The sequence below is a fragment of the Armigeres subalbatus genome, chromosome 2 (assembly GCF_024139115.2).
Source record: "Armigeres subalbatus isolate Guangzhou_Male chromosome 2, GZ_Asu_2, whole genome shotgun sequence".
Classification (NCBI taxonomy): domain Eukaryota; kingdom Metazoa; phylum Arthropoda; class Insecta; order Diptera; family Culicidae; genus Armigeres; species Armigeres subalbatus.
Window position 1 is genome coordinate 99,184,454 of NC_085140.1, and position 23,372 is coordinate 99,207,825.

Consider the following 23,372-nt stretch of genomic DNA (forward strand, 5'->3'; position numbering starts at 1 on the left):
TGGCAGTTGATCTACTGATCATCAGTTGCCTTTTCAACGACTTCTTCTTCTTCTTCTTCTTATTGGCATTACATCCCCACACTGGGACAAAGCCGCCTCGCAGCTTAGTGTTCATTAAGCACTTCCACAGTTATTAACTGCGAGGTTTCTAAGCCAGGTTACCATTTTTGCATTCGTATATCATGAGGCTAACACGATGATACTTTTATGCCCAGGGAAGTCGAGACAATTTCCAATCCGAAAATTGTCTAGACCGGCACCGGGAATCGAGCCCAGCCACCCTCAGCATGGTCTTGCTTTGTAGCCGCGCATCTTACCGCACGGCTAAGGAGGGTCTCAACGACTGTAATTCAGTAATTCATTTTTGTATATGGAGCCTGTACATTTTCACATTTGTAATATTTACAAAATACCGAAAACTTAAGGAGCAAAACTAACCATGTTTTAGCTGCGTCATAAAAGAAACTCATAAATTAAAATTTCTATATCCAGCCCTTGCAGCTTCATATCCTTTTTTTCGTTTTTACTTTTCAAGGCACTAATCTTATCTTCATTGAATTGATAGAAGTAAAAAAATGTGATTACAATGGGATTCAATCCCAGGACTGCAACACATTTTTCGAATAAAACATGTGAAAGCTATGCATAATCAAATCGAGTTTTTAAACTTTTTATGCAATAGAAAATCTAATCAAAATTAATTTTTCCATGGATCATTCACCAGACTGTCAAACCAATTTGCGACTACGTGAGTTCTTCTACGCGATGCTTTTTGTCCAAATAGTGTGATATTATTCATCGGGACTTGTTTCATTCAGTCCCAAAAGAAACGACAATCCAAGATAGCGATGCTAAGAAAAGCGCACAAAAGTTAAATGTGATTATCCAACAGGAAAAAAGCTTTAATCAAAATAAGTGATTAACTGAAAGAATCACATTGGCCATTTTTGCCTATAGTGAACAAAGTGGATTGATATTGTATTAGAATGTAATATATTTGCTTTCCTGCAGTACGTTGGATCTGCATTCTGTGTATAGGTTTTTTTAGTGATAGGACGTAATTTTCTCATCAAGTACAGATTACAGTGAAATGGAAATATTAATCTGGTTTATATCGAAGCAAAATGTTTCATGAAGCGAAAAACGAGTATTAGACTCTGATATATTTGTGTAAGCTGTTATCGAACTGTGCAAAATCTTACTAAAAAAAACTGTCTTGTTTACAATTTATGACATTAGTATGAAAATATTCAGAAGTGTGCGTGTGTGAATTCACTCCAACAGATAATACTGTACGGTTATAAATGTGTGCGTTTTGTCACGCAAAAGTGCATCGGAAAAGTGGAAAACTTCACAACTGGTGATTATAAACAGGAATAGTTCTGTTGTCAAGTTGAACGCGTAAAAAATGGTGTAAAACAAGCTTTCGGGATCCCCTACGTAGTAAAAAAAAGTTCGAAACAAATTGTTAACGATATTTATCAATGTGTCAAAAGAATTGTAAATCGTGAATGAACTTGTGAGCCATTGACGAATTTCGGCAGTGATTTTCATCGAAGAAAAAGTTATTAATGGTCAGAAGTGAACACCCACACCTACGCAGTCCAAAGAAGTACTGGAGTGATTAAAGTGGAATTTGAGCACGTGCGAATGTGTTTGTTATTAATGTAAACAGATTGCATACATTCGCAGAAGGTTGTATGTACAAACAAAAAATTGAAAATAATAAAAATGTAGGCTTAGGCAGTTTTTGGACATCAACCAACACATTAGACCTTCGTTCGTCGCTGAATCAATGAGATGATAGTTTTTTGCAGCAAACACCTTCATCAGTGATGATCAATTCTGTATCACACTTTCTCCGCCATCCATGGACTGTATTAGAAAAAATGGTTTCATCACATCTCATCAAGTGCACATATTAACTGTCGAAGATTACAAACAGATCATTGCATTCTACGAAGAAGTGGAAAACAATTAAATCAAATCATGGAGACTCTTACCGAACCCAGTATCGCTCCAGAACTACGGAGTGAATCTCTCATTCCGATCTCACCGGACGAGGAACGCTCGGTTGATCATCACCACAATAACAACAACGACGACGACGAAGACATCGATCTTCACCCATGCAATCTCCTCGAAGAGCAATCCCAGTCATCCCAGGGCAGCAGTAGCCTCGTGTCACCGCCACCGGGCGGTGGAGGGGGCGACATCCCGGAGGAAACCATTGAGAACATTGCTCGGGAACTGCATCACAGCAACACCAACAGTAGCTCGGATAACACATGCAACGACACCACGAATGATTCCCAACCGGAGCCGGGCAAAACCGGTAACAGCAGTATACACAATCGGAGCCCACCGGGTGGGTCCGACAAAGCACCACCGGTCGAGATTCCGGTGCAGAAGGTCCCTGCCATTGCGGTGGCTCCTATACCCAAGGTGCACATTGCGCCGATTTCCAACGGCAGTTTGGCGCTCAAGTCCTCCGGGAAACCGACCACCATGCGTGATCTGGATCGCAAGATGAACAAATCTTCACGCGGGCGATCCAAGCGGCGCGCCATGGTGGCCATGTATCAAAGTGAGGTAAGGAAAATCAAGATTTACGCTCCTTGTTCGATAAGAGGTTTATTGCCTAATTTCCGGATATTGAGCACCCGTAGTGGGAACCAATTGCTTTAGAGCTTGTTGACGTTTAATCATCTTTCTTTTTCAAGCGCATAGGAAGGATAGGATTTGTTTCATTGGGAAACGTTTCCCAATGAAAATAAAGTCTATCTGGCTGTCAGATGATTTTTTAGTAAATCTGTATTGGCCTAAAATAAAAATCTGTATTCAGAGCCGTAGCGTGTGCTCTCGGCGCCCTTGGCGAAATCTTTTTTGGGCGCCCCTCTCTTACTAAGGAAAAATGTGCAACATTCAACAATCCAGTAACATTTAATGTTTTATGAATTTTTACTATGGCGGTATGTCCCTGGAAAGTTTTTAAATGTTGTGAGCTTTTACATTAATTTGCAAAATATGGTGAGATATGTTAGGACTTGGTAGAGTCGTGGACATTTCTGGATCCTCGTATGGAATCTGTTGGAACACCAAGGCTGTAAGATCATGAAAATTGCTAAACTTGCAGCTCATAGTGCCCTAACAGCTATTTTTTGCTTTTAGTGGAAGAAACTGACGTACTTGCAAGTACATAGCAGAGAAAAGAGATTTGAAAATCGTGACAAATCATATACTAATGTCAAATGTTTGGAAATGTCAAATGTTTGGATATCCAACCCTGAAGTGGATTGATCTTTGATCGAAATCGCTATCGGAGTTCGGATACAACATAAGAATGGATCTGTCAGTGGGCTGGAAATGGATAACATCCAACTTTGAAGTGATCGGAATCGACATCGGAAGCAGGACGGCCATGTGGTGAAATTAGGCCAAGGGGCAACTAACTCTAAACTTTCGACAGTATCCCAAAATACTAACAAATACTAGCGACAAACTACGCCGTATCTACGGTAAATTGATCAAAGAGCCATGGTTGGGAAAGCATGAAACACAACTCTACCAAGTCGATACAGTCCACCCAGTTTTAGGCAACATATGATTTCAATCTCCTTTAAATTCTTTAAAAAAAACACTGAACAACTATTTATATTACTGTTACTTGTTGAGAAACCTTTGGGGCCCAAGTTTTGTGTTGATGGTATTAAAAACATAAAATTCGGTTTGAAAGTTTTCTAGAATCTGTGGAAGGTAGAAATAACTAACTTGACAAATGCCATAACAAACGAACTAGCAACCGTTTCATTGTTTGACGAAAATCATGGAAAAATATCAGGAAATACTATTGCGAGACAATGAGTGATATTATCGCAAAGTTTAGAGTTACTCACCCCTTGAGTTTTTCTGAATGAAATGAGCAAATTTATCTTAAATCTACACCATCTTTACCCTTACCCCAACCCAATATAAGTCATTAGCGCAAAAGGTCTTTTACAATTTTGGTCAACACTTGTGGCAGTAATTGTGCCCGAAAATGGTAACAATCCGATATACAATTTTCAAATAACTTTTTGAATATAAGTTTTCTGGACTTTTTCTTAGCCCCTTGTAGACGGTTCCGAAAGGCTCAGAGAAACCGAAAGGGAAGTCAAAGTTAGGACCAAATCATTCGACTTGTTTATTTGAGATAGAAGAAAGATTAGATTTCTTGAAATATCTCCGCCATAGACCTTTGGACTTTATGGTCGGTTTGTTATTATTTGGCCATGTAACGAATAAAATTGTTCTGTTTCCCATACCGTAATTCTTGATTCCGGCGCCCCCTGAGGGCTGGCGCCCTTGGCGGGGGCCAACCCGGCCAACCCCACGCTACGGCGCTGTCTGTATTGTCTGTATTTGAGGAAAAACGGCATATTCAAATTTTTAATTAATTTTCAAAATAGTTCTGATGGTTATAGTTAAATACGCATCAGAACTGGAAAAATGACATGATCTGATGCATCAACATTATTCCAGAATTATTCCATTATTCTTGAAAGATTGTTAGGAGTATTTGTGGTTCCTAATTTTATTTATTTGTTGTTTTAATATGCAAGGGTTTATTTTTGTCAATGAGCGTCAAAATAAGCAAGGAATTTAAATTAGGAATTCCAGATAACCTTTAGAATTTCTCAAGAAGCTAAGGGCAATAATATAGCAGCAATAGCAGTATCAGACTCTTAATTCTTGTTATTATAAGATTCATGTTTAAAATTTATTAATTTCGGGAATTTAATCCATATCGTCCTAATTGATTACACACATGAATAACTAATTGAACTCAACAAACTTTTTGTCTACTTCCAACAAGAACAATATTAGCTATCCAGGCTCTAGTTCCATCATGTAATCTTTTTCCTCTTCGTCTTATTGGTATTACAGCTCCACTGGGACATTGCCGCCTCGCAGCTTAGTATTCATTAAGCACTTCCACAGTTGTTAACTGCGAGGTTTCTAAGCCAAGTTACTAATTTTGCATTTGTATATCATGAGGCTAACATGATAATGTCAGATTTAGTTAGTTCTGGATTAATTAATATCGAGGTCTCTGGAAATTATGAGTATATGTGTATCCTACCAGCGCACAGAAGAGTAACTAGAACAAATTCGTGGCCAAAACCCAAAATATTTTTTTCCAACATTTTTACATTGTTATATTTTTTTAAGATACTCAAGAACATTCTGCATACTGTGGCTATTTCATAAATGTCCCAGATTATTGTAAAAAAACCCAGATTAATCCACCTAGCGGTGATGGTGCCTTTCTCGTTCGTTCAGAAGGTTTGGAAAAATCTCAAATAACACCAGTATGTGGATTGGTCTTATTTTTCATATTTGTTTATATGCATAAACAAATTCTCGCCAAACGCAATTTGTTGCAAACAAATCGGATGAGCATAAGAGCAGAAAATGGCATTTTATTTAGTAGTTTTAAAATTAGTATTTTCGCCATAACTTTTGACCCAATTGTACAATCCGGCCAAGTTTCTATAGGAAACAATGGGACAAGATTCTGCGTCGAATGCAATCTGTTGCGAGCGACCTGAGAAGCACACATATTGCACATCAATCAGAGTAACTTATATATGACCGGATTCAGTCACAATATGGTTACTGCAACCAGATTTGTTGAAATTGTGTTGCTTGGGGAATAGATGAAGTCTAAGTGCTAAGAAAGTGAGCTAGACTTTTTTGAACTCTTTTTCACAATAAATAGTAATTTGACCATAACATCTAAGCCCATAGTCCGATCTGGCTAATTTTCAATAAGAAAATATGAGACATTCTGCGTTGAATGCAATTTAATGCGAACAAATCGGTTGAGGCAAAGTGCCTGAAAAATGAGTGACATTCTTTACGCGATTTTTTCGTATGAATTTGTATTTTGGCCCTAACTTCTGATCCCATAGTTCGATCTGACCAATTTCAAATAGGAAAAAATGGGACAGGATTCTGCGTCGAATGCAACTTGTTGCAAGCAAATCGGTTGAGGATAAGGGCCCGAAAAATGAGTGACATTTTTTACGCGATTTTTTCGTATGAATTTGTATTTTGGCCATAACTTCTGATCCCATAGTCCGATCTGACCAATTTCAAATAGGAAACAATGGGACAAGATTCTGCGTCGAATGCAACTTGTTGCGAGCAAATCGGTTGAGGATAAGTGCCCGAAAAATGAGTGACATTTTTTACGCGATTTTTTCGTATGAATTTGTATTTTGGCCATAACTTCTGATCCTATAGTTCGATCTGGCCAATTTCAAATAGGAAACAATGGGACAGGATTCTGCGTCGAATGCAACTTGTTGCGAGCAAATCGGTTGAGATTAAGTTCCCGAAAAATGAGTGACATTTTTTACGCGATTTTTTCGTATGAATTTGTATTTTGACCATAACTTCTGATCCCATAGTTCGATCTGACCAATTTCAAATAGGAAACAATGGGACAGGATTCTGCGTCGAATGCAACTTGTTGCAAGCAAATCGGTTGAGGATAAGTGCCCGAAAAAGGAGTCACATTTTGTACGCGATTTTTTCGTATGAATTTGTATTTTGGCCATAACTTCTGATCCCATAGTCCGATCTGACCAATTTCAAATAGGAAATAATGGGACAGGATTCTGCGTCGAATGCAACTTGTTGCAAGCAAATCGGTTGAGAATAAGTTCCCGAAAAATGAGTGACATTTTTACGCGATTTTTTCGTATGAATTTGTATTTTGGCCATAACTTCTGATCCCATGGTTCGATCTGACCAATTTCAAATTGAAAACAATGGGACAGGCTTCTGCATCGAATGCAACTTGTTGCAAGCAAACCGGTTGAGGATAAGTGCCCGAAAAATGAGTGACATTTTTACGCGATTTTTTCGTATGAATTTGTATTTTGGCCATAACTTCTGATCCCATAGTCCGATCTGACCAATTTCAAATAGGAAACAATGGGACAGGATTCTGCGTCGAATGCAACTTGTTGCGAGCAAATCGGTTGAGGATAAGTGCCCGAAAAATGAGTGACATTTTTTACGCGATTTTTTCGTATGAATTTATATTTTGGCCATAACTTCTGATCCCATAGTTCGATCCGACCAATTTCAAATAGGAAACAATGGGACAGGATTCTGCGTCGAATGCAACTTGTTGCAAGCAAATCGGTTGAGGATAAGTGCCCGAAAAATGAGTGACATTTTTACGCGATTTTTCGTATGAATTTGTATTTTGGCCATAACTTCTGATCCCATAGTTCGATCTGACCAATTTCAAATAGGAAACAATGGGACAGGATTCTGCGTCGAATGCAACTTGTTGCAAGCAAATCGGTTGAGGATAAGTGCCCGAAAACTGAGTGACATTTTTTACGCTTTTTTTTCGTATGAATTTGTATTTTGGCCATAACTTCTGATCCCATAGTTCGATCTGACCAATTTCAAATAGGAAACAATGAGACAGGAATCACCGTCAAATGCAACTTGTTGCAAGCAAATCGGTTGCGGGTAAGTGCCCGAAAAATGAGTGACATTTTTTACGCGATTTTTCGTATGAATTTGTATTTTGGCCATAACTTCTGATCCCATAGTTCGATCTGACCAATTTCAAATAGGAAACAATGGGACAGGATTCTGCGTCGAATGCAACTTGTTGCGAGCAAATCGGTTGAGGATAAGTGCCCGAAAAATGAGTGACATTTCTTACGCGATTTTTTCGTATGAATTTGTATTTTGGCCATAACTTCTGATCCCATAGTCCGATCTGACCAATTTCAAATAGGAAATAATGGGACAGGATTCTGCGTCGAATGCAACTTGTTGCAAGCAAATCGGTTGAGGATAAGTGCCCGAAAAATGACACATTTTTTACGCGATTTATTCGTATGAATTTGTATTTTGGCCATAATTTCTGATCCCATAGTTCGATCTGGCCAATTTCAAATAGGAAACAATGGGACAGGATTCTGCATCGAATTCAACTTGTTGCAAGCAAATCGGTTGAGGATAAGTGCCCGAAAACTGAGTGACATTTTTTACGCGTTTTTTTCGTATGAATTTGTATTTTGGCCATAACTTCTGATCCCATAGTTCGATCTGACCAATTTCAAATAGGAAACAATGGGACAGGATTCTGCGTCGAATGCAACTTGTTGCAAGCAAATCGGTTGCGGATAAGTGCCCGAAAAATGAGTGACATTTTTTACGCGATTTTTTCGTATGAATTTGTATTTTGGCCATAACTTCTGATCCCATAGTTCGATCTGACCAATTTCAAATAGGAAACAATGGGACAGGATTCTGCGTCGAATGCAACTTGTTGCGAGCAAATCGGTTGAGGATAAGTGCCCGAAAATAAGTGACATTTTTGTGTAGTTTTGCACACACACACACACACATACACACACACATACACACACACACACACACACACACACACACAGACATCACCTCGATTCGTCGAACTGAGTCGATTGGTATATAACACTATGGGTCTCCGGGCCTTCTATAAAAAGTTTGTTTTTGGAGCGATCATATAGCCTTTACCGTATACTTAGTATACGAGAAAGGCAAAAATACAATTTGGGCTTAAAAATGAGGTTTTGAATTGAACTTTTCGTGCTTTATTTGTGAAGTATCAAGCAAATTGGACTTTTACATGTCAAAAATGTAATTATCAAGCTATTATTTGCACATAATTAGTAAATTATAGTTGTATGCCTCTATTCTGCTTATCACTATAATTAAAATTATAAATTTTATGTTCCAGGTGAAGGCCACTTAACAACTACTATTTTTATCTATTTTACGAGTTCTTCTTTGGAAGAAAAGGTGATCTATACGGCAAGATCCAGCGGAGAGCATTTTGGGATATTTGGGAATTTAGAATTTGCGATCTACAACTACGACCTTAGCTTTTAAGTTATTCAAAATTTCGGTATTATCAACCCAATCTTTTACATCTTGGAAGCTCAACAGATATCATAGGATATCAACAGATATCCAGACTATCCTTGAGTTCAGAACATTCGGTTTACAACCACGACACTAGTTCTATGTCGTCACTCAAAGTATATAACATCTCCTTGTAGATCAACGGACATTGTGTGATAGATTCGGGATATTATGGGTCTTACAAGCCTCAAGGATAGTTCGGATTGCCCAGTATATTCCAAAACTATCTTATGATAACTGTTGAGCTTCCAGGACACATAATGGATATAATCGAAACCATATCGGAACTTTGAAAAACATAAAAGCTTTTTAGCAGCAATAGACCTCATGTCCCGATCTTAGTAATAATTTGGATGACCCAGAACATCCCAGAGATATCGTACGGTGTTTCCTTGCTTTCCATGACAAACACGGTTGAACAGTGTTTCGAAACTTTCAAAAACCGAGAAAAGCCCTTTGGCAGCTGTATATCATATGCTTTAAAATTAAAGGTAGTTTCGATGTTTTAGGACGTCCAAGTAGTTAATTGATTGTCTTTTAATTACGGGTTTCTTGCTACTTATTGAAATTTACGCATTTTAAAACCAATACGTTCACGTAGTGGAAGCACGGGATTTCATTGGAAAAAATATTTTGAGGTTTTTATCTGATTTTACACTGTAAGGTGGATAGATTACAGACAAATTGCATTTCACTTATAATTTACAATTATTACTTCATCCTAGGCCACAATAGGCCTAAATAACAGCAAAAAATAGTTTTGGCCAGGATTTGACTTTTTTACTCCTATGTGCAGCGCTTCGATAGTTACTAACCATGTTACAATACACTCAAAATAATTTTCACTTAGAAGCTACTTGAAAACATATGCAGATATTTTCCATGTAGTTTCGTGTGTAAAAGTTAAATTATTTATTAGTGACGGCACTCATTATTCTCAATTCACTAGAAATAAAAATAAAATTTAAGTGAATTTTTGTTTGGCCACGTACTTAAATCTTAAGTGAAACTTTGATAATTTTTTTTCCTATAGTATCCCTATTAGTGATCTGTATCCCGTCCACTAGAAGCGGACGAGGGCAAAAACATGAGTAGAAAACTATTTCATACTCAAACATTTTGCTTCGCAAATCGTTCTCATAATGCTTTTGCAAAATGTTTCATTAGCGATAGTTGATAAACATACATTTCGCTCTGAGAACCCCACTCATATATTTTTCATACATTCATTTTGAGTAGAATTCACTAGAAGAGTATATAGATATTATTTTCTATGTTTTCTAATGAATTCCACTACATTTCTTATTAAGATGCACTTGTGATTTGAGTAAGTTTTATTTGATTCCAGTAAGAGCGATGAAAGTTTCGATTTTTAAAGTCTACATGACTTTTTATAGTGGAATTAAAGTGACAATTATTTTGAGTGTAGCTATTCAATCGATTCAATCCTACGAGCACCTGATAAATAGGCAGCTTGACGTACAGTGCGCTATCATTCGTTTTGTTGTTACTCAACCCATGAAATCCGCCTTTCGGTACACTCAAAATAATTTTCACTTAGAAGCTACTTGAAAACATGCAAATATTTTCCATGTAGTTTCGAGTGTAAAAGTTAAATGATTCATTAGTGATGGCACTCATTATTCTTAATTCACTAGAAAATAAAATAAAATTAAAGTGAATTTTCGTTTGACCATATACTTAAATTTTAAGTGAAACTTCGACAATTTTTGCCTTTCTCGTACAAGGCTATAATTTCACTCCAAAAGTGTGTATGTGTGTAGCCCATAAATATTTTTTGTGTTAAACGCGTTTCATATAGAAGGGCTTGACAGATTCGAGTGCAACTGGTTTCATTCGACGGAGCAATTTTCCTAGTTGGACACTATTGTTTTTGTTTTTTAATAAGTCAAGAAGTTTGGATTATATTTTTATTTTTTAATCAACAAAACACAAATGCACATTGAATCATTAATCATTTTAGCCGTGGCGCAACCCAGGGTAACCCACGGTAAGTAATTTTTAAGCAACGTACTAGAATTGCACCAAATCTTTTTACCGCCGAAATGTAGGCAATAAGCACTGCATTTACAACATTAATTCGAATTCAACATATTGAATCGAGAAAGGCATCATCACCACCGGTGGATAAATTTGGGTTTTTTCTATAGTATCCCTATAGTTGATATCCCATCCACTAGAAGCAGGGTGGTATATATATCGGGTGGCCCAAACGGCCGAGTTTTGCGAGTGTTGGTGAGTGTTTTGCCTTTGCAACGGAAGAAAATTCATCGAAAATTTTCCATAAAGAAACCGAATCAGCTGTTGTTTACTTTTTTAAAGTAACAATTTTGAGCAAAATGTTGAAAATTTTCAATGAAGGGATGTGTTGTCAGCATAAATACGACGGAATCTTAGTACTGCATGAGAAATATCTTGTGCAATACTTCAATTTCGACGGACATTTTATCTTTGTTTTGGTTAGTTGCCATAAGAAAATCGAATTGTGAACATTTTGCCATATAAGAAAACCGAAAAGTTCACTGCACTCAAAATAATTTTCACTTAGAAGCTACTTGAAAACATATGCAAATATTTTCCATGTAGTTTCGAGTGTAAAAGTTAAATGAATCATTAGTGATGGCACTCATTATTCTTAATTCACTAGAAAATAAAATAAAATTTAAGTGAATTTTCGTTCGGCCATATACTTAAATTTTAAGTGAAACTTCGATAATTTTTTGCTATAGTATCCCTGTAGTTGATATCCCGTCCACTAGAAGCGGACGAGCTCAAAAAATGGAGTAGAATATTAATTCACACTCGAACATATTTTTTGCAAATACATTCATTTTAAGTAGAATTCACTGGAAGAATATATAGATATTATTTTCTATGTTTTCTAATAAATTTCACTACATTTCTTATTAAGATGCACTTGTGATTTGAGTAAGTTTTATTTGATTCCAGTAAGGCCGGTGAAAGTTTCGATTTTTAAAGTCTACATGACTTTTTATAGTGGAATTAAAGTGACAATTATTTTGAGTGTGGGTGAGTACAAAATTCACCAAGCTCGGATTACCAACACAACTACACATCTTGCCACCCACTCAAAATAATTGTCACTTTAATTCTACTATAAAAAGTCATGTAGACTTTAAAAAACGAAACTTTCATCGGCCTTACTGGAATCAAATAAAACTGACTCAAATCACAAGTGCATCTTAATAAGAATTGTAGTGGAATTCATTAGAAAACATAGAAAATAATATCTATATACTCTTCTAGTGAATTCTACTCAAAATGAATGTATGAAAAATATATGAGTGGGGTTCTCAGAGCGAAAAGTATGTTTATTAACAATCGCTAATGAAACATTTTGCAGAAGCATTATGAGAACGATTTGCAAAAAATGTTTATGAACAATCGCTAATGAAACATTTTGCAGAAGCATTATGAGAACGACTTGCAAAGAATTCTGTTTGGGTGTGAATTAACATTCTACTCCTTTTTTGCCCTCGTCCGCTTCTAGTGGACGGGATACCATCTACAGGGAAACTAGAAAATAAATTATCGAAGTTTCACTTAAAATTTAAGCACATGGCCAAACGAAAATTCACTTAAATTTTATTATATTTTCTAGTGAATTAAGAATAATGAGTGCCATCACTAATGAATCATTTAACTTTTACAACCGAAACTACATGGAAAATATCTGCATATGTTTTCAAGTAGATTCTAAGTGAAAATTATTTTGAGTGTGGTTTATCCTCGCTGTTTCCAAGATGTGTTGTACACTCAAAATAATTTTCACTTAGAAGCTACTTGAAAACATATGCAGATATTTTCCATGTAGTTTCGGTTGTAAAAGTTAAATGATTTATTAGTGATGGCACTCATTATTCTTAATTCACTAGAAAATAAAATAAAATTTAAGTGAATTTTCGTTTGGCCATGTACTTAAATTTTAAGTGAAACTTCGATAATTTTTTTCTATAGTATCCCTGTAATTGATATCCCGTCCACTAGAAGCGGACGAGGTCAAAAAAAGGAGTAAAAAATTAATTCAAACTCAAACATATTTTTTCAAATCGTTCTTATAATGCTTCTGCAACATGTTTCATAAGCGATTGTTAATAAACGTACATTTCGCTCTGAGAACCCCACTCATATATTTTTCATACATTCATTTTGAGTAGAATTCACTAGAAGAGTATATAGATATTATTTTCTATGTTTTCTAATGAATTCCACTACAATTCTTATTAAGATGCACTTGTGATTTGAGTCAGTTTTATTTGATTCCAGTAAGGCCGATGAAAGTTTCGTTTTTTAAAGTCTACATGACTTTTTATAGTAGAATTAAAGTGACAATTATTTTGAGTGTAGCTCCTTCGTTTTTCCTTCTTCGCTCAGGGGAATCGTCTGCATCCTGTGGATCATGTGATGAAAAGCTGCCATTTTGTGCTGATACGAATGATTTGATGTGTATGGGATGACTCTCGTGACTGACTGGTGACACATCGGCTGTTTGGTGTTAATTTGCCGTTCGCTTAAAGCGAACGTAATCAAAAATTGGAGTATAGGATAATATTTATACCCTAAAGAGAATGTTATTACTAACCCCTTCCATTCAACAATAAGCAGTATAATACTTCTTGTACAGGATTTCTTAGCGATTGATGACAAATAAATGTTTTTATTATTATTTTTCTGATCACAAGTAAAAATTAAATGTTTACATGTCATCAGAAAAAAATAATAAAAACATTTATTCGTCATCAATCGCTAAGAAATCCTGTACAAGAAGTATTATACTGCCTATTGTTGAATGGAAGGGTTAGTATAAACACTCTCTTTAGGGTATAAACATTATCCTATACTCCAATTTTTGATTACGTTCGCTTTAAGCGAACACCAACATCAACCTTATTGGAACTTTGAAACGACCCCCCTACATATCTTACCGAAAGACGTAGGGGAAACTGGGGTAATATGCACCCCCGGGGCAAAACGACCCTTTGGCATTTTTGAGTACATTTTCGGCAGTTTTTCGATAGTATTTACTACAGAGCATGTAGTTCGGATCTCGAACTACCAACTCAGTAGTAAACATTCTTGAAAATATTCCTGGAACACCGCTAAAAAAGCCAAAAGGTCGTTTTGCCCCGGGGGTGCATATTACCCCAGTTTACCCTAATTCTACGTCAAAACTCCACAACGAGTTATGGGATGCAATTCTCTAAATAATTTTAAAAATGTCAAAATTATATGTATTTGAAAATTATTTGGAGCACGAGGTTAGACTTTTGATTATCTACATTATACATATATTTATTTGATTGTTTACGATATTTTTTCTCGAATTGATCCCGAAAAACCCAACTTAATTCACCAAGTGGTGATACTGCCTTTCTTGCATTTAGCCAAGACACCAACCTTATATGGTGCTTATATAGTTCGATTCCATTTTCTTAATAACTTTTAAACGCAATGGTCGATCGTTATCAAATTCAATAGTGATCAACAAGGCTTTGTCCCCTGTCCCCTGCATACATTTGCTCGCCAGAGATATGTATTTCAGAAATGTGATCGCAAAGCGAAGTTATTTCGAAAACTCGGAGATGAAAAACGTGTTTCAAATTAGTCCAACGCAAATTCAATGTTCTTCGTTCAATAATAATGTTTTCCTCAGGGCCTTCCATACGCTTAAACCTGGTTTGAGGCCTCAAAGGCTAAGAAATCGGACTTAAATGAGAAAGAGGCGCTCTTGAAAGACCTAGCAAGGGCCCCAGGAATCCACGCCACGGCTATTGCTTCTTTGACAAAGTTATCACTCAAAATAATTGTCACTTAATTTCCACTATAAAAATCAGGTAGGCTTTAAAAATCGACGTTTATGATGACCTTACTTGTGTCTAATAAAACTTACTCACATGTCATATGCATACCAAAAAGAAATGTAGTGAAATTTAAATGAAAACGTAGAAAACAATATCTATGTTATTTTCTAGTAAATACTACTTGACACGAATGTATGAAAAATATATGAGTGGGGTACTCAGACCGAAGTGTATGTTTTCCATCAATCGCTAATGAAAAATTGTTCAAAAATGTCATAAGAGCAATTTACAAAAATAAATCTGAGTATGAAATAAATATTTTATTACTCTGTTTTTGCTCCCGTCCGCTTCTAGTGGACGGGAATTTTTATCACTAACACGGATATTTCTCAAACTATAATGCCAATTCACTTAAAATCTATGTGTTTGTTGAAATTTCAATTCACTTAAATTTAATTACATTTTTTAAGTGAATTGAGGGCTGTGAGTACCATCACTAACGAAATATTTAAGTTTTACAATCGAACCTAGATGGAAAAAATCTACATATGTTTTCCAGTAACTTCTAAGTGACAATTATTTTGATTTTTATGTGGACAGATGGGGCTGGAAGTCATTATAAAAACAAGCATAATTTTGTTAATATGACTCTCATCAAAGATGACTTTGGTTTTGACATTGAATGGAATTTCCATGCTAGTTCTAATGGTAAATGTGCTTGTGATGGAGTTGGTGGAACGATCAAGCGTGCGGCTTACAAGTATAGTCTGTCACCAAGCAGGGATAAACTTATCACTGATGCAGAAACATTTTATGAATGGACTAAAGAGCATCAGTCGCGAGCAATGGATTATTCTTTTGTAAGCGATCTAGATTTTGAAGAAGCTTTGAATAAATTAAAACCAAAGATGATGAATGTGCAAACCCTTCAAGGAACACGTGCCTTCCATTGTTTCATCCCAAAGAGCAAATATTCTCTCGAAGTGAGAGAATACTCACTCAGTAATGATAGAAAAAGTGTAAGCCTTACTATAAATTAAAATAATATTGTTATTGTTAAATATGTTTATGTTTATTGTATTATATTGTTAAATAAATAAGAAAGCCATATAAAATGTCTCTACTACTTTTATCCTTTCACCAATCACAATCGGAAAATAGTTTCGAAAACATATAATCATTTAAAAGCTTTTGGCGCATATATAAAGGAAAACTTTTTACCTTTTACCGTTAATAAGCCTTTTGGTGACATTTGTTATAAGGTTACAATCCAATACAACAATGCCTCACAAAAGCTTTTTTTTTTTAATTTAATGAGAAGCATCTCGTGGACGATTTTGATTTTGTTAAGGATGAGTTAAGCAAAAAATGAATATAAAAACAGTTCCAGCAACACGTGTCTTTCTTTCCACCATATAGTGAATATTAATATAGATTTTTTTAATGGATGATATGTTCAACTCTTATCACCAAAACCAAGATCCGTATCTTGAATACGGCTCCGTTATGTTCAAACATCTTGAGCCTTAAAAAACAATAGATATGATGTTTTAGATATGCTCTACAACTCAAAAACCATATTTGGCGTAGAATAGTGTATGAAATCAAAGAACTGACGTCTTAGTTACTTATGATCTTTAAAAAAAATTTCCGTAGCTCATATGGACCTTAAAAATAATTTTTTGGTAAATTGTACATAATTTTTATAGAGAAAACATACACCTGAGATTTTTGGACACAAAACATAAAATAGGCTAAGCTTTTCAACGATGTATTAACTTTCGAAATCGGTGGTTGCGAACATCGTAAAAAAAACCTTTTAAATAAAACAATTAAAATGGCGGCTTAATTTAATATGGCTGCTAATATTTTTTAAATCTGCAAAAGAAGGCCACAGTTTTCCTCTTTCCAACGGTATGCTAATATGTAAAATCGGTTGTAAAATGTCTGAGTTATGACAGTTTTTGTGAGTCAAATAAAAATAATATAATCCATAAAAATGATTTCATGCATAGCTAACGAGGAGTCCATCTTTATGAGGAATTCAACTCGGGTTCTTCATATGCTCGGCAAAAGCTTTCGAAAGAATATAAATTTAGGCATTTTTGAAAACCTCGTGCAAATAGTGGCCCGGTCTCAGCGAGAATTACTCGTAGATCGTTTGCTTAGTTATGCTGAACAATCATAATTTGAATTTCGGTACTGTACACGCAAACCATTTCGCCAGATTTGGGCTTTTGGAAACGTATGTAGATAAACGTGTGGTGAATTTGAAATTCACCACGGGCTTCATTCTATAATCACCTTAAATTTAATTACACTTTTTTAGTGAATTGAGAGCAGTGACTGGTGACTAGACTGGCCCAGGAAACAAGAAGTTGTCTAATTCCACGGGGCTTTGTGTCTTTGGGTGAGAAAATCAATCTCTGAAAATTTCAGCTCAATCGCTTGTTGCATAAGCTGGCGCATTTGATTTGAAGTTTGTGTGGGGATTTCAGCCAAAATGTATAGGAAAATACACCTCCGTCACTCATTCGATCTGGAAATTGGTTCTGATTGCTCGATTGACCTCAGAATTGCAAAAACGGCAGTTGGTATACTACAGAACAATTTCACAGAACATTGTATGATGATTAAATGAACTTTTGTATAGGTTTCGGCTGATGCGATTCGATCAAAAAACCCAAAAATACACAAATCAGCTCCTAATAAATCAGCCGAAAATGATTTAAAAGTTAATTTAATCATCATGCAATGTTCTGTGAAATTGTTCTGTAGCATACCAACTGCCGTTTTTGCAATTCTGAGGTCAATCGAGCAATCAGAACCAATTTCCAGATCGAATGAGTGACGGAGGTGTATTTTCCTATACATTTTGGCTGAAATCCCCACACAAACTTCAAATCAAATGCGCCAGCTTATGCAACAAGCGATTGAGCTGAAATTTTCAGAGATTGATTTTCTCACCCAAAGACACAATTCTGGGAGGTGCCCCGTGGAATTCGACAACATTTTTTTTCCCCATAGTAATCTGGGCCAGTCTACTGGTGACACATCGACTGTTTGGTGTTAATTTGCCGTTCGCTTAAAGCGAGCGTAATCAAAAATTGGAGTAGGGGAAGAGGCCCCAAAACGCCCCCCCGATGCAAAACGCCTTTTGTGGTTTCCGTCATATTTACCGTCATTAAGATGGCCGTAACAAAACTAGATCTAAAGTTATGTAGGTTAGGCGAAAAAAGTTTCAAAATAGTGTATGGGAAGGTCGGAAAAACCGAAAATTTCCACATTTTGAAGAAACATCTAACATTTTGGCGAGGCAAAACGCCCTAGTGGCGCTAACCTACAATGTACTTGCGTCTCCACGCACTATCCATACCAGAATGCTGATTCGCCGACGCATGGTATTTTGTTCCCTAGTAGTTCCCAGCTAAAAGGCGTTTTGCCTCATGAATTTTCCGGCAACAGAATATCACCACTTTTTTGAAATGTGAATATTATCAATATGATTGAGATTTTTGACATTTTTTGAATGGCATCAACTAGCTATCTTGTTTAACTGATGCATAATGTAAAAATACCCATGAATAGCGTTACAAATAAGACAATAAATCAGTGTTTGCTTAGCTAGGGCATTTTGCCCCCCCTTCCCCTATAGGATAATATTTATACCCTAAAGAGAATGTTATTACTAACCCCTTCCATTCAACAATAAGCAGTATAATACTTCTTGTACAGGATTTCTTAGCGATTGATGACAAATAAATGTTTTTATAATTATTTTTCTGATCACAAGTAAACATTAAATGTTTACATGTCATCAGAAAAAAATAATAAAAACATTTATTCGTCATCAATCGCTAAAAAATCCTGTACAAGAAGTATTATACTGCCTATTGTTGAATGGAAGGGTTAGTATAAACACTCTCTTTAGGGTATAAACATTATCCTATACTCCAATTTTTGATTACGTTCGCTTTAAGCGAACACCAACACCAACCTTATTGAAACTTTGAAACGACCCCCCGAAAGACGTAATTCTACGTCAAAACTCCACAGCGAGTTATGGGATGCAAATAATATTAAAAATGTCAAAATTATATGTATTTGAAAATTATTTGGAGCACGAGGTTAGACTTTTGATTATCTACATTATACATATATTTATTTGATTGTTTACGATATTTTTTCTCGAATTGATCCCGAAAAACCCAACTTAATTTACCAAGTGGTGATACTGCCTTTCTTGCATTTAGCCAAGACACCAACCTTATATGGTGCTTATATAGTTCGATTCCATTTTCTTAATAACTTTTAAACGCAATGGTCGATCGTTATCAAATTCAATAGTGATCAACAAGACTTTGTCCGGGGGGACTTTGTGCAGGGGACAGCATACATTTGCTCGCCAGAGATATGTATTTCAGAAATGTGATCGCAAAGCGAAGTTATTTCGAAAACTCGGAGATGAAAAACGTGTTTCAAATTAGTCCAACGCAGAATCAATGTTCTTCGTTCAATAATAATGTTTTCCTCAGGGCCTTCCATACGCTTAAACCTGGTTTGAGGCCTCAAAGGCTAAGAAATCGGACTTAAATGAGAAAGAGGCGCTCTTGAAAGACCTATCAAGGGCCCCAGGAATCCACGCCACCGCTATTGCTTCTTTGACAAAGTTACTGATCTGATTCATATCTGATTACATTTACACTCTGAGACTGACTTCTTAAATATTGAGTCGAATCACTTTTGAAAAACGGTAGAATAGTTAAAGATATTTTTCGTTTTCTGTGGGACATTTCTAACAAAACACTGAAGACGTTTTATAGAAGAAAACTGAATACGTATTTGTCGACTCAGAATGGGATTATGTAGTAAGCATTAATAGAAAAAGATGTAAAGCAATAAGCAGGGTTTGAATCCAAAGGAAAATGAGCAAATCTCTCACTTATCATGTCTGTATACTGCTTAGATGTCGGTTACTTCGATTAATCGTTGTGATAATCGATTAATTTTGATTTTGAATCGATTACTAGGTACTCAACGATGAATCGATTCAATTCGCGACTACGAAGGTAAATTCTTCACGCACAGTCTGACAGTTCCTTATGGGATTTTACTGTGGAGGGACAAGAAGGGGTGATAGGCGGCCATGTTTCACGCACAGTCTGACAAATAGCAATGAGATTATGCCATAAGAGTGAGTAGAGGCATTACTTTCGTATTCACGAATAATCGTCAAGAATCGAGAGTAATCGATTAGTTACTAATCATCGCTAATTCGGGGAGCTACAACTAGAGATGTCGCAAATTAATCGATTACTTCGATTAATCGATTTATCGCTGTGATAATCGATTAATTTTTAATCGATTATTACCCAACGATTAATCGATTCAATAATCGAGATGAATCGTGAGTAATCGATTAGTTACTAATCGATTAATCAGAATTTTACGACATCATAAGGATGTCGAAAATTAATTGATTATTTCGATTAATCGATTCATCGTTGTGATAATCGATTAATTTTGAATCGATTACTACACAATGATTAATCGATTCAATAATCGACAAGAATCAAGAGTAATCGATTAGTAACTAATCGATTAATCGGGATTTTACGACATCTCTAGCTACAACCCATGATAAATTTCTTTCAATAAGACCCGATTGCGGGGGCACCGGTTCTGATGATGCATTTCAACTTGTTTTACACAGCTGTGCGAAAAAAATGTGGTCCCCAACATGAAATTTGCGAAAACAAAGCATTTTATCAAACCCCATCGGTAGTGGCCGCCTATCCGAATCAGTTTTTTCCAACTTGTATACAAGAGCGATAGTTTTGTTTTCATGGCTTGTTATGATTCGAAGCGGTTTTTGACTCTCTTTTAGCGTTGTTCGTTATCTTTTGAGGGCGATTTCAGCAAACCCTCTGACAATAAGTTTTGAAAACAGCTTTATGATGTTGTTCAGTGGCGCAGCCAAAAATTTTGATAATACACGATATTTAATAATAGTATTATTTAAGTCTAAATTTGTTTTGGAATTCTGCAGAATGATGGAAGAATTTCAGTGTGGAAGATGATATTGGCAAAAGCAAGGTGGTTTAATTTGCTCATATACCTATAGGTATACCAGTGCATGCGGAAGGGTTTCTATCGACGAGCACTGTCTCTGAATTTCTAATATGACATCAGCATCTAGTCGAATAGGATTTTTATTGCGAAGTTCTGTTTTCTCCATGCTCCATCGTAACTTGGAATAATGTAAAACTATGGGGGAGATTCCTTCATCAGTGCTGCCACCTGGAGAAGTTTAGTGAAAAAGTAGAACCATGGAAATTTGACATGGCATGATATAGAAAATGAGAATTAAAATGGAATTCTAGAGGAACATCCAGTATTTTGCGCTCGATAATAGCGGGCCGAGTGAGTGCCTTTTTGACATTCAAGAGGTAGAAAATATTTACACTTTTTAATCAATGTAGGCCTCGATTCATTGAAAAACATTGGCACTCACCCCGAAATCTACAAACAAACAAATGTCAAATATGTTTCGTTATGCGAGAATTTGGTAATTTTTCATGCATTAATTTTTCATTTATTTTATTTTCTAGGAATATGAAAGCCACAAGGTAAGGACAAATCTAAAATAATTATGATCAGTGTTTTTTTCTTGAGAAAAAGAAATCTGCAACCAGACACCTAGATGATACCCAGATAGTATACGGCTGGATTCATTACCCTCAATTCACTGAAATCCCCCGAAACTAACTTCCTTTGCACCCTCTCTTTGCCAATTCCCCCGGCAAGAGTTACTGTAGAGCATTTCGCTTACCTACTGCTTTGCGTGCACATCGTGCACATCGACGCCCTTTTATACTTTTCCTATACACTACATGTGTCCAAAAGCATTTCGACACTAACTGTGCTTAAAAACTCCTCTACCAGGGCGGCTGAAGTGTCCGCAGCCGATGGGCAGGTTACAGGAGTTAGGGCATTTTACTACCAACATGTCGCCACCTTTAGCAGACCACTTAAACTGAATGAGACTTACTGACCCTTAGCGGCAATGACAATGAATATACTAAGGGATAACAACAAGTCTATCATGTATGTGGGCATATTCTTCTGCTTCGTGGCTCCAAGTTAACCAATATGGCCTAGGTGGACAATAGCATCGAATATAGTTTTAAGGTCAGCTGGAGTTGGTTTTTGTGAGACTAGCGTAGTCTATTCAGCCTTACACTATATTACTATCACTTCACCGAAGTGTCTGGTGGCAGATTTCCTTTTCTCTTATAAAACCATCAATCGTAAGCATTATAGATTCGACCTTATCTTGGTGTCTTTCACATTTCTATAAAATTAAATTAAATAATTACGAAATAGTTATGCATGGAAAACTATATGATCTTTGAACAACATAATGGAGAATATTTTGACATTTGTTTATTTGTAGATTCCGGATGAGTGCCAATATTTTTCAACTAATCAAAGCCTACATTGATAAAAATTTGTAAATATTTTCTACCTCTTTTACTTACTTTACTTATGGATCTTGTACACCTCCGGTGGTGCAAAGGGCCGACTTGAAAGATCTCCATCCTGAGCGTTGCCCGGCTATCGCTTTAACCTGTTGCCAGGTTAGATTTCAATCGACTTCTTTAATTTCTTTATTGAGGCTTCGCCGCCATGAGCCTCTGGGTCTGCCTCTGCTGCGATGTCCCGCTGGGTTCCAGTCTAATGCTTGTTTACAGATTTCGTTTCCGCCCCTACGTAGAGTGTGGCCGACCCAGCCCCACTTCCGATCCAGAATTTCTGTTGCTATCGGCCTCTGGTGACAACGACGATGGAGCTCGTTGTTTGAGATCCAGTTGTGAGGCCACCAGGCTCGAATTATATACCGCAGGCATCTGTTAATGAACACCTGCAGTCGTTGAGTGTTCTCCACTGATACACACCATGGCGTATAACAGCACAGATTTCACGTTAGAGTTGAAAACTCGTATTTTGGTGCGTTCACTTATCTGCCTGTTTTTCCAGATATTTTTTAAACTCGCAAAGGCAGCCCTTGCTTTCTTGATCAGTGCGCCTATGTCGATCTTGGTACCGCCGTCTGACGCCATTTGGCTACCAAGATATTGGAAGCTTTCAACATTCTCCACTGGTTGCCCGGCTACTGTGAAACTGGAAGGAGTCGCCGTGTTTACATCCAACGATTTGGTTTTGTTGACGTTGATGACTAAACCTGCCGAGAAGGAGCGCTCGGCAAGGTCGTTGAGCTTACTCTGCATATCAGAGCGCCGTTGTGCGAGGAGTGCAACGTCATCAGCCAATTCGAAGTCGTTTAGGTGCTCCATGGTTATAGGCTACCATAACAGCCCGCGGTTTGGTTCACGGTCAATCGCATCTACCAGAATCTCATCGATTACGATGAGAAACAGTAACGGTGATAGAATACATCCTTGCCTCACACCAGCTACGACCCGGATAGGGTCGGACAGGACCCCATTGTGCAGCACTCTACACGAAAAGGCCTCGTACTGTGCT

General features: G+C 36.6%; 1 protein-coding gene across 7 annotated transcripts in view; it reads left to right on the top strand.

Moving 5' to 3' along the window:
* The window catches only part of LOC134210348 (F-box/LRR-repeat protein 6), a 36,139-nt gene that overhangs the window by 1,022 nt on the left and 11,745 nt on the right, over window positions 1-23,372 (top strand). Inside the window, exon 2 of one of the 7 annotated variants that reach the window (XM_062686395.1) lies at window positions 1,012-2,592. In XM_062686395.1, coding sequence (XP_062542379.1) covers window positions 1,990-2,592 — 603 coding nt within the window. In that variant the 5' untranslated portion in view covers window positions 1,012-1,989. The remainder of the gene's footprint in view (window positions 1-1,011; window positions 2,593-23,372) is intronic. The other 6 variants (XM_062686397.1, XM_062686396.1, XM_062686398.1 and 3 more) reach the window with 6 other exon arrangements.